The sequence below is a fragment of the Zeugodacus cucurbitae genome, chromosome 2, assembly GCF_028554725.1.
Source record: "Zeugodacus cucurbitae isolate PBARC_wt_2022May chromosome 2, idZeuCucr1.2, whole genome shotgun sequence".
NCBI classification, from domain to species: Eukaryota; Metazoa; Arthropoda; class Insecta; order Diptera; family Tephritidae; genus Zeugodacus; species Zeugodacus cucurbitae.
Genome location: NC_071667.1, coordinates 43,492,099 through 43,505,032, shown reverse-complemented (window position 1 = coordinate 43,505,032; position 12,934 = coordinate 43,492,099). Strand labels below are relative to the sequence as shown.

Below are 12,934 nucleotides of genomic sequence, written 5' to 3'. Positions count from 1 at the left end.
AGTTCGTTTATCGTCATTTTGTGGGCTTACATCTTGTACGGACGGACCGACGGACGGACCGACGGACAGACATCCGGATTTGAACTTTACTCGTCACGCAGATCATTTTGATATATATAACCACATATCTAACTCGTTTTGTTTTAGGACTTACAACCAACCGTTATGTTAACAAAACTATGAATCTCTGCGAGAGTATAATGAGCGACGCGTCGACCACTTATGGGTAAAAAAAAACTAAACTTCAAAAGAGAAAATATATGGAAATTTATCCGAAAATGATATTTCATAAATAACACCCATATAATATTTTCGTCTAAATTTTTATAACGATATAACCTTGACGAGCACGAATGTGAGGACCAAATAAAGTGCAACGAAGAAAGATTTTTTGGGTTAAAAATTTTTGACTTGTAAGCGTTAATGGTAATTAAAAACTAAAATCTGAATAAGTATAATGTTAACAACGCCATTTGGAATTCCATGTGCTTATTATGATTTAAAATATATAAAATAAGCACACATGATAAACAATCTTTAATGATAAAATATTGTTTATATAGTACTTACGAATTCGTTTCCGAGCATCCAAATAGGCGGTGTTCACTGCATCATAAGTAATGCATGTACTGTCCGCTGTGTAGGGATTTCTGCAAAATAGTTAATAAAAACAATTAGCAAGGCAATTAAAAGTATAGTTACAACGCCTTCAAAGAAAAGTAAAATCTATAAAGAGTGTTAAAGACGCCGTATTATTTAATTTATCACCCTATATAAACGTATGGCTTGAATGTTTCATGGCAGTCGAACAAATTGACTAATAATTGCATTCCATCACACGCTTTAGTAACCCACTTTGTCTATTCTTTATTATCCAATCAACTTGTTGCTCCCTTATCGTTTGCAACCACACTCCGCGCCCATGGCAAAAAAACGGCGGGGAACTCATCATAAATATCATATGAGCGCAGGAATAAGCGAGTTCATTGCCTGCGTCAGCGTCGCCCAGACAACAACAGACTGACGAAAATATAAAAAATGCGACAATACATACATACAATTGCGCACACCCACATGTTATGTCCTCCCATTGTGGAGCAAACAATGAGATGTGCGTCAGAAAGACTGTAAGGAAGCTGATAATCACATTATTGCCATTTCAAAGGGTAAATACCGTTACTCGCCTATGAACCAAATATACAATGTGCAATGCATTGCACTATTGCGTAAAAGTTCCTTAATCCTGATCACAGTAGTCCTGTGGTGTTGTAGCGCTTCGGTTGTGTCACTGTCAACGCTCTCTGCTGTTTATGTGCGAAATGTTCTGTAGTAAAGTCGAGGCTGGATTGAAGTTGCAGCATTTGGCTGCGAAGTGCAAAGAAAAGTGTCTAGAGCCAAAATCTTTCAGCTGTGTGCAGAAAGTTTTGTGTGAAAATGAAAGTGAAAATTCGAGTAGTAGATGGAAACTTTTAAAATTTTGCTTTATTTTTACTATGCTCGCCTGTGGATATAATTATTTCTGCAGTGAGATGTCATCAAAGGTATGCCGAAGTATTCGAGGTTTACATTTTATTGTTTAAGTTTTTAGTTTTTTCGCGAGTAATGAGATAAGCTTAGAAGGAAAGTTTAACAGTCATGTTTCTTAAACAAAAATTGAATTATTTCAATTAAATGTTGTGAACACCCCCTACATACAAATAAAAGGCACATTGTCACCAGTAGTTTTGCTTTTTATAATCTAACTTTTATAATTTCGTTCATTTTATAAATACGAGATGTGTTCAAAAAATAACAGGAATTTTCCAAAAATCCAATTGTTAAATTTTTTTTTTTCATTTTTCAATTTTCAGCGTACTGATTGCTTACTTTGCCTGTAGCAGCCACTAAGCTTAGACATGTGTTTATGAGCTCAGCAATTTTCGCCGGCATACATGCATAATATAAAATGGAGACTATTTTGAAGGCGACATATTAATGTAAACAATTGAATAAATAATTTCAAAAATTAATTTAAAAAAATTTCAAAGAACGAAATTCCTGTTATTTTTTAACATCATTCTTTAGAGGATAAAAAGAAAAATTGTATAGCGTTAGTCTGTCGAGTAAGAGATTATGATATAAAATGTCTCTCAAAAAAGCATACACTAAAAATCCATTTTATAAATACATATATAATAGTATCACTCTTATCAGCTATTTGTTTTACATTTCCAAATTTGGAAATAAACAAGTATTACCACTCTTATTATCCCTGCAAAATAAAATTGACTCTCCACCGGAACAGGTAATTTTATAATAGCCCTCCTAGCAATCCAGAGACGAAAACTGATATTATGGCAAAGACAGAGATTTTTTTTCTCAAAGTATAATAGATATAGGAGTTATATATATGTACATATGAACAAGACCAGGATTGAGAGGTGAACTGATTTCCGATTGTTTGTCTGTCTGTTCGTCCATGTAAGCGATAATTTGATATTCATTTGGTACAAATTTTTGTTAAAAACTGCTAAACGTGCCTTCAATCGATAAGGAAAAACGTCAGAACTATTAAATTATTATAAAGATAACACGGAAGGGGTGCGTGTTTTATGGAAAAGGTAGCACAAAATAGACGCACTCAAATTGGTATACAAAATTGGCCTACATTTTGTCAAAAACCACATCTCAGGAACTACATAATCACATAATCAACTCATGAAATGGGTAAAATCCAGTTTTCAAACTTCCGGAGAATTTACATCGATTAAAAGAAAGTATTATACGATATATGTATATGAAAATTTTGTCCAGTATGTAACTGTTTTGATGCGATTGTAGTGAGGCCCTGAATGGTTCTATACTCACATTTAATTCGTTAATAAGTGCTTACGGATATACTCGTAGGAGCCAGGATCAAAAGAAATAATTCTACACATAATGAAGGAAGCATAATTTCTATGAATAAATTCTTAAAAAGGACAATTAGAATGTTTCAATATCTTGTATACCTTATTTTTATATTAATTATTTTTTTTTAAATACGTACATATATACCGAAATCTGTTATTTCAGCGCTGCCTACTAAAGTTGCCAAGGACACTCCGATATGCTTTTCGACCTCCTGAAGACTGCAGCTTTTGTGATAAAATAGAAAATGCAATTCGTTTACGGGGCATAACAAGTGAGGAATTCGCTTCAAGATATGCCTATGGAGGAGGGCCCGTGATAGTGGAGGATGCCACAAAGAATTGGACAGCACCAACCGTAAGTATAATTTGTTTTTCAAGTCCTTGCCTGCATGTACACATGTATATGTAAGCAGTTACTATTCCAAATATGCAGACGACTAAGGATGGTTCATTCTTTTGCAGAAGTTCAATTATTGGTACTTTCGCGATACTTATTTTAATGCGAAACGCAAACAAAAAATACTCGATTGCCAATTTCTACCCTACAAGACGGGCTTCAACGACCTTTTCAAAGCGTTAGGTATGCCTAAAAACCGCGTGGAGTTGCAGTCCGGTTATCAGCCGTGGTACTTTGGCTGGAGTAATTGTAATCCTGAAACGGCTGAGGAATTTCGCAAGCATTATGGGCGCCCATACTTTCTCCCACCCACATCTGAAAACAATGCGGTAGATTGGTTCTTCATCGGCACAGCTGGATTGGGTGCACACATGCACGTAGGTGTGAATGAAGCAAAATCATAAATTGTATTTTAATTCACTTTCTGTAGATCGACAACGTACGATTACCGTCATGGCAAGCACAGCTTTCTGGCAGCAAACGTTGGCTACTCGCACCGCCACCAGAATGCTACTTTACATGCAAACGCTTCGACACCATCGTTCGAAAGGGCGACATAAGTAAGTTTCTTTTATCTAGATAGCGGTATATTTAACTATTTCATTTATAATCTTCTTAGTTGTTTTGGATACCAACAAGTGGTACCACCAGACATTCGTGCAACCGGGCGAAGTTAGCCTCACCATTGGCGCTGAGTATGACTAAGAGGTATCGAAAGTGCTGTAAAATCTCATGTATATATTTTCGTAAGGTAAAATATCTACAATCGAATAAGTTTTCATACGTTTTATTGAAGGCACGTACTACAGTAAGAAATTTTACACACACATAAAATACATTATCACAACGCCAAACCAAGTTACATATAAATAATATCTTCTCTGAATATTACTCAATTTGTTGTATGAAAGAACAAAGCAAGAATAAATGTGGAAATATTGTCTTGAGTGTACTTCTTTTTAATGCTAAACGTAATTGAAATTAATACAGAACATCCCTTGGTTCCAATACAACATAAAGAAATATAGTACAAGTAGAGTGATGATGACTCTCGGCAGTTGCCGAGAAGAAGGAAGAAGCCAAAAAGGAGGAGTCGGAAGTGCTGAACACCAAGACGACGACACGACACGACGTAGCGACGGCTGATCACAAATGCCGCTTTGAAGCCAGCGTCTTAAACATTTTGAAGACGGCAGCGGCATATCAAACAGCAATTTCATTGTTGCCGTACTAACATCTTTCACTTCAATAAAATTTACATATTTAGTTTAAAGTGAAATTATTTACGCAAAAAATGTAAAAATGGTCGATTTATTTGTTTTAAATAATCGATTGTTATTATAAATGATATATCAAAGCTGCTGGCAAAATAACGTCAAACTTGTGAGAACTTTGAATAATTTTACATTTCACATGTTAGTGGCAGCTCTACAGCGGTCATTGTCGTCGGCAAAATTAGAAACATTTCTAATTTGGCGACAACGACAACTACAAGCCTGTTGTCGCGTAGTCGTGCTGTTGTCAAAAAATCTGTGACCATAAGAACGCGTGTATTTTAATATTTGACAGATGTCGCTCGTCGCTTGTCGTCTTCTATGTGTTCAGCACTGGAGTCGGAAGAAGACGACGATATGGGTTTCGGTCTCTTCGACTAAACAGTTCAACACTAACGTTGACTTGCAACCAATTTTTCTCGACTGTCTTGATTTTGAAATATCTTCGATCCAAAGAAGAGTTTAGCAGCATATCACAAGTTCTTTATGATATGTTCAAGCGTTCCCATGATCTATTGATCCAGACCTGGGAGTTTTTTACCCTGTACATGACATACATAAATTAATTATCTCGATGGAATTTTAAGTTATATGTATATTATAAACTTGCTTTAATACATGATAATCATTTTGTATTCAAGGTATTCGATATTTATATCGCATTTACAATAGTGTTTTACTTCTCGAACTAGTTTTTGCCATCTCAATTATGGCATTTTTTGCCAAGCGCACATTGAACTTTAGCTTGCAATTTTACATCAATACGCAGTCCCTAATTCAATTGGAGTATCTGTAAATTAAAAGAGATAAATTCGCTGGAGATTCCGACATAAATGGTCTTGGCTGGTTGAAGGTGACTTGAAATGCCGTTAAGCAACTCATTTCATTTTGGATCAAGAGTAATTTTTTGTGTCTGCTAGACGACATTTTTGCGAAATCATCCGCCACATAACCAACCGAGCCGGTTGGTGGCGGTTTCAAGCCAATCTAGTGGGCTGAAAATTAAATATGTATATCATTGCTGATACGAAGAAAGCCATACGATACAATCAAAACCAGGCGAGAGAAAAGCGTTAATACAACGCTCGCTTTTTTGCAATCTCAAAGTTACGCATTTCATTACGCAAGTAGATCTTCACTGCTTGGTCTAGGCCATGTTGGTATTTCACTGGTTATTTCTAAAGAGTCACATGACAACACTTAGTAAATTTAGATGAAAATTAAAAATTAAAACGGCCAAAGTCGGCTATAAAAATGTACCAGCAACTTGTTGAATTGCATTTTAGCGCATGCCTAACGCGTTTTGTTGTTGTTGTGTAACCAAATATGTAGTTGTGTGACTGTGTAGAAATACGTTTAAAGTGTGTTTTATAATATATTTTGTTATTGTTGTTATTATCGTAATTGGATAATGCGATTACATTTACAAGAAATTGCGATGAGACAACAATGTACATACCGAAAATCTGGCATTATGGGCTTGCATTAAGGTAAAATTTTGAAACCCTTATAATATTATACTTGACATATTAATTTCATATTAAAATTGCGTCTTCCTTCGTAAATTAAAACTTTTTCACAGCTCTCGCAGATTTTAGTCCTAATGATCTTCGTTTCATTAGAACGATTATGTATTCATGTAGAGTGGATTTTTGACTTTATTCTCCGCTTGAGAACACATTGATTGAATTATTCAATCAATATGCTAATTTCCTCTTATACTATAAGTCATTCAATTAAAAAAAATTCATTATTAAACAAGTAAGGAAAGGCTAAGTTCGGGTGCAACCGAACATTTTATACTCTCGCAATTTATTGCTATATTTTTATTAAGATAACACACAATTTGACTCACATATTCGGCATATACATATATAGTATAAAGTCCATTGAAAGTTTGAAACCCCTAATATTAAATATATGGGAGCTAGGGGAAGTTATGATCCCATTTTAACCTTTTCTGGTATAGAGACACACAATTAGAAGAAAACGATTTCCTTAGAATTAAATTAAGATATCTGAGAGATTTACCGACATTTTCGGTGAAAAATTATCATAAGGCATTGAAAAGTTATAGTCCGATTTCGGCAATTTTTTCACAAGTGATGCCACAGATCATATACAGTATTTGTGTAAGTTTTATTTCGCTATCTTCATTGGTTCCTTATGTAACGGGTGATTTTTTTGAGGTTAGGATTTTCATGCATTAGTATTTGACAGATCACGTGGGATTTCAGACATGGTGTCAAAGAGAAAGATGCTCAGTATGCTTTGACATTTCATCATGAATAGACTTACTAACGAGCAACGCTTGCAAATCATTGAATTTTATTACCAAAATCAGTGTTCGGTTCGAAATGTGTTTCGCGCTTTTTTATCGACAAATTTTGTTCAGCGATGAGGCTCATTTCTGGTTGAATGGCTACGTAAATAAGCAAAATTGCCGCATTTGGGGTGAAGAGCAACCAGAAGCCGTTCAAGAACTGCCCATGCATCCCGAAAAATGCACTGTTTGGTGTGGTTTGTACGCTGGTGGAATCATTGGACCGTATTTTTTCAAAGATGCTGTTGGACGCAACGTTACGGTGAATGGCGATCGCTATCGTTCGATGCTAACAAACTTTTTGTTGCCAAAAATGGAAGAACTGAACTTGGTTGACATGTGGTTTCAACAAGATGGCGCTACATGCCACACAGCTCGCGATTCTATGGCCATTTTGAGGGAAAACTTCGGAGAACAATTCATCTCAAGAAATGGACCCGTAAGTTGGCCACCAAGATCATGCGATTTAACGCCTTTAGACTATTTTTTGTGGGGCTACGTCAAGTCTAAAGTCTACAGAAATAAGCCAGCAACTATTCCAGCTTTGGAAGACAACATTTCCGAAGAAATTCGGGCTATTCCGGCCGAAATGCTCGAAAAAGTTGCCCAAAATTGGACTTTCCGAATGGACCACCTAAGACGCAGCCGCGGTCAACATTTAAATAAAATTATCTTCAAAAAGTAAATGTCATGAACCAATCTAACGTTTCAAATAAAGAACCGATGAGATTTTGCAAATTTTATGCGTTTTTTTTTTTTAAAAAGTTATCAAGCTCTTAAAAAATCACCCTTTATATATTATAAAGTGAAGGAATAAGATGAAATTCAAAATTGAGTTATATGGGAAGATGTCGTTGTTGTGAACCGATTGCATCCATTTTCCACACGTGTCATCAGGGTGTCAAGAAAATATTATATACCGAATTTCATTAAAATCTGTCGAGTAGTTCCTGTGGGCTATGCCACGCCCATTTTCTATTTTGTAAAAAAAATCTGAGTACAGCTTCCATCTGCTATTTCTTCTGTAAAATTTAGATTTTCTGACGTTTTTCGTTTGTGAGTTAACCCACTTTGAGTAATTTTCAACCTAACCTTAGTATGGGAGATGGGCGTGGTTATTATCCGATTTCAACAATTTTCATGGTGTATTGTGGGGTACGTAAGGGAACCGACTGCCGAAGGTTTGATTTATATAGCTTTATTGGTTTGTGAGATATATACAAATAACCTATTTGGGGGCGGGCCATGCCCACTTCCCCAAAAAAAATACATCCAAATATGCCCCTTCCTAGTGTGATCCTTTGTTCCAAATTTTACTTTTATAACTTTATTTATAGCTTAGTTATGGCAGTTTATTTGTATTTGGTTTTCTGCATTTTGTGGCCGTGGCAATGGTCCGATTTTGCCCAAAAGATTTAGCCGAAAGCAGCCCTCTCACGGTCCCAAGGAACATGTGTACCAAGTTTCATTAGGATATCTCCATTTATACTCAAGTTATAGCTTGCACAGACGGACGGACGGACGGACATACATCCGGATTTCAAATCTACTAATCCCCCTGACCACTTTGGTATATATGACTGTACATCTAACTCTTTTAGTTTTAGGTGTTACAAACAACCGTTATGTGAACAAAATAATATAATACTCTCTTAGCTTAGTATAAAAATGCACTATTCCAAACGTTAACAAGTAAGGAAGGGCTAAGTTCGGGTGTAACCGAACATTTTATACTCTCTCAATTTATTTATTTAACTTAATTAGAATTATATAATACATAATTTGACCCACATATTCGTCATATATGTTATATAAAGTCCATTGAAAGTTGAAAACCCTAATATTAGGTTAGAAGCACCGAGGTCCTCATGTTCGATATATGGGGCCTTGAAAACATATGGTCCGATTTCGGCGATTTTTAGAATGGGGCTGCCACACTATAAACGTAGTATTTGAGCAAAGTTCTGCACCGATATCTTCACTAGTACTTACTTTATATATTGTAAAGTAAACAATTCAGATTGTCTTCAAAGTTCTGGTATATAGGAAGAAGGCGTGGTTGTGAAGCGATTTGCCAAATTTTCACAACATATTATTGGGAGGTAAGGAAACTAATACAAACCAAGTTTCATTGAAATCGGTCGAGTAGTTCCTGCTATATGGTTTTTGACCCATAAGTGGGCGACGCCACGCCCATTTTCCGCTTTGTAAAAAAATCTGAGTGCAGCTCCCAGCTGCCATTTCTTATATGAAATTTAGTGTTTCTGACGTTTTTCGTTAGAGATAACCCACTTTTAGTAATTTCCAACCTAACTTTTGTATGGGAGGTGGGCGTGGTTATTATCCGATTTTAACTATTTTCATGGTGTGTGGTGGGGTACGTAAGAAAATCGACTGCAGAAAGTTTGGTTTATATAGCTTTATTGGTTTGCGAGATATATACAAATAACCGATTTGGGGGCGGGGCCACGCCCACTTCCTCAAAAAAAATTACATCCAAATATGCCCCTTCCTAGTGCGATCCTTTATTCCAAATTTTACTGTTATAACTTTATTTATGGCTTAGTTATGACACTTTATGTGTTTTTGGTTTTCGCCATTTTGTGGGCGTGGCAGTGGACCGATTTTGCTCATTTTCGAAAGCAACCCTCTCATGGACCCAAGGAACATGTGTTCCAAGTTTCATTAAGATATCTCAATTTTTACTCAAGTTACAGCTTGCACGGACGGACGGACGGACAGACATCCGGATTTCAACTCCACTCGTCATCCTGATCATTTATATATATATAACCCCATATCTAACTCTTTTATTTCTTGGTGACACAAACAACCGTTATGTGAACAAAACTATAATACTCTGTGCAACAGGTTGCGAGAGTATAAAAATAACAGTTTCAATTAATTTCGAATCTTAAATTTTTCCAACAAGAGGCCGCCATTTCCCACACATCGCATCAATCAATGGATTTATTGAGAGAACACTTCGGTGAGCAGATAATTTCTCGTTAACAGTCGAAATAATCCAATGAGTCATCGAAAATTGTACAACCTCTGTCAACTGAAGTAAGCTACAACTTTGCCATTAACTTCATTTTTTGGAGCTTTTCAAAAATTTAGAGAGGAGAAGGAGTTGAAGCTCGAATACCACCTTGGAAGTACCAAAGTATTGTAGCGGCTGCTTGCTCAGTAACTAGGCAGTGGTTGGGTAGGTGGGCCGACTAAATGCCGTGTAATGTTACGACACCACTCCCGCAGCCACTTTGTCGCTAGAGTGTTGCATACCAACGACATTTCAATCGCAGCTTCAATGCATACTTCTCCGGTACATCTGGTTTTCCTTAAAGTCATACATTGCAAAGTTATGGTTTTCCTTTTATATTTTTTCACTAATTTTATTTTATGTGTGTTTATGCTCGCTTTCATATTAAATGTCGGGTGTAATTTTGGCGACTTGACTCTGTAGTCACGCACCCGCACTTTCGTTTGCAGTCGCTCAATTGCAAAGTAGGAAAACTAGTCTCCAACAACGTCTACTGGCAAAATTCAATTCATTGGACTCTTCCATTTCGCTTTTTCGCTTAGGCAAGATGAGAGTTATAAATAAAAACACAACAATGCAACAAGTATACAAAGAAGTGTTGCAAGTGCGTCATGTGACTTTGAGCCGCATGACAACAAACCAACGTTGCAGTGGCTCAACGACTTGACCAGCAAAAAAAGGCAACAAAAGTTTAGAGCTGAACCGAAAAGGTTAATACACTCTCAAAGCAATATTCCGGAAAAAGGGGTTTAGAAAGTTTGATTGTCTACTCAAAGGTTTAATTTATGCAAAAATTGGTGTCAATTAAAGGATGAGTACTTTATAACGGCGAAGAACTGATAAGGTGCATGCATCAGCTTCTTTGCAAAATATGGTCGGAAGAAAGCATGCCTGACGATTGGAATCTCAGTGTGCTCTGCCCAAACCATAAAAAGGGAGATCCCACAAACTGTACCAATTACCGTGGGATAAGCCTCCTAAATATCGCCTATAAGGTTCTATCGAGCGTACTGTGTAAAAGACTTAAGCCCACCGTCAACAAACTGATTGGACATTATCGGTGTGGCTTTAGACCTGAAAATCCATAACTGACCAGATATTCACCATGCGCCAAATCTTGGAAAAGACCCGTGAAAAGAGTATCGACACACTCCACCTTTTTGTCAATTTTAAAGCTTCTTTCGACAGCACGAAAAGGAGCTGCCTTTATGCCGCGATGTCTGAATTTGGTATCCCCGCAAAACTAATACGGCTGTGTAAGTTGACGTTGAGCAACACCAAAAGCTCCGTCATAATTGGGAAGGACCTCTCCGAGCCATTCGATACCAAACGAGGTTTCAGACAAGGTGACTCATTATCGTGTGACTTCTTTAACTTGATAGTGGAAAAAATAATACGAGCTGCAGAGCTAAATAGAGACGATACTATCTTCTATAAGAGTGTAAAGCTCCTGGCGTACGCCGATGATATAGATATCATCACTTGCATCTTGGCTTCCACGTCACTGTTGACAGTCATAACTTTGAAGTCGTAGATAATTTCGTATACCAGCATCAACAACCCCAACAATGTCAGCCTCGAAATCAAGCGCAGAATCGCTCTTGTCAACAGGTGCTGAGACCAGATAGAGAGCGATCTGGTTACACTTCGGATCTCCAACTGGCGCCGAACTGCGAGGGAAAGAGAGGAGTGGTGCGCTATCATCGATTCGGTTATAACCGGCTAAACGGTTGCTACGCCAATCACGTACATACATACTTTATAAATATATGTAGGCAAAAATTTATAGACGCGAGATATTGATTTTCGTCCCACTGGCTGAGTTCATAAATTATATCGATGGAATTGCGCAATAAGACATAGTTTAAATTTTTTTGCCGAATGTAAAAAAATAACATCCATCATCATCAATTGGCACTACAACCGGGTGTCGGTTTTGGCCGCGTCAATGAGCATTAAAAATAACTTCCTAATGTTTTTATTCCTGTGTGTCCAAAAAGTTTGTTAGATAGATACTAGCGAATGGGAATGCTTGTTGATCGTCATAGTAGAAAAGCTCTTTCTGACAACTGTACGATTTTTAACTGAAACGGAACACTCATGCTACATGAATGAAAAACGAGTTCCATTGCAAATCTTGATTCGAAATTAACTTTCTTCTTGATATCGCACAACCAATGAAGACCTACTGACAAAAATTCCATTATTTATGTCATTATAATTCCCTTCAATGTAACTATATATTATTAAATATGCTGCAATTGTTCCACATTCTTTTTATTCTTGAGTGGAAACATATTTTAATCTTACGTTATTTTGATATCTTTCAAATTTTAATTAAGATTGGCAGGTATCCCATTTCTCGTTCTGGCATTATCATACATAATGAATCCTAGTGAAGTTGACCCACTCAACAACACGGAATACTTTCACTTTCGAGCGGTACCCATCATTTACTGTATATGTGTCAGAGTATGATCATTGATGGTTGAACTTATGAACCTACGCCCATTTGGCTGGCATCAAGTGGCAAACAAGAAAGCAAAAGTAATTGAGCAAAAGTAAAAAACAGTCATTAATTACATTTGTAAATACACACAACCACACACATATAATTATAATCACCTTTTTATTTTTTTATTGTATGTTTGAGTGTAATACCAATGTGTGTATCTGTATCCTTTACAATGTGTATGAACCCCCAAAGCAGTCGATTACGTCGCTATAAAAAGTGAAATGTCGATTTCAAATATAGATCAAATCTATTTATGGGTTCAAGGAAAAAACAAACACAATCCAACAATAAATAATAAACCAAAATGAGAAATTGGTGAAAGTGTAAATCATTAAACCACTTAGGGCACGAATTGAAATGAAATTGTCTTAAAATTTTGAAGTCCATTGAATGTTATTATGCAATATCTAATCACATTTTTACAGAGTTTCATATTTTGAATTTTAAGCCCTCACACAACATTTAGTCTAGATTAGTTATTGGTCATAACA

At 36.4% G+C, this 12,934-nt stretch overlaps 2 protein-coding genes across 2 annotated transcripts in view; one reads left to right on the top strand and one right to left on the bottom strand.

The window, feature by feature from the left end:
- The window catches only part of Pxt_5 (peroxidase), a 40,123-nt gene that overhangs the window by 6,301 nt on the left and 20,888 nt on the right, over window positions 1-12,934 (bottom strand). The window contains exon 3 of the mRNA XM_011194303.3: window positions 571-650. Coding sequence (XP_011192605.1) covers window positions 571-650 — 80 coding nt within the window. The remainder of the gene's footprint in view (window positions 1-570; window positions 651-12,934) is intronic.
- LOC105218605 (uncharacterized) lies at window positions 1,140-4,235 on the top strand. The gene is made up of 5 exons (XM_011194302.3): window positions 1,140-1,541; window positions 3,055-3,246; window positions 3,354-3,665; window positions 3,719-3,848; window positions 3,908-4,235. Exons 1-5 carry the CDS (start codon window positions 1,311-1,313, stop codon window positions 3,991-3,993), a joined length of 951 nt encoding a protein of 316 aa, XP_011192604.1. The 5' UTR covers window positions 1,140-1,310; the 3' UTR covers window positions 3,994-4,235.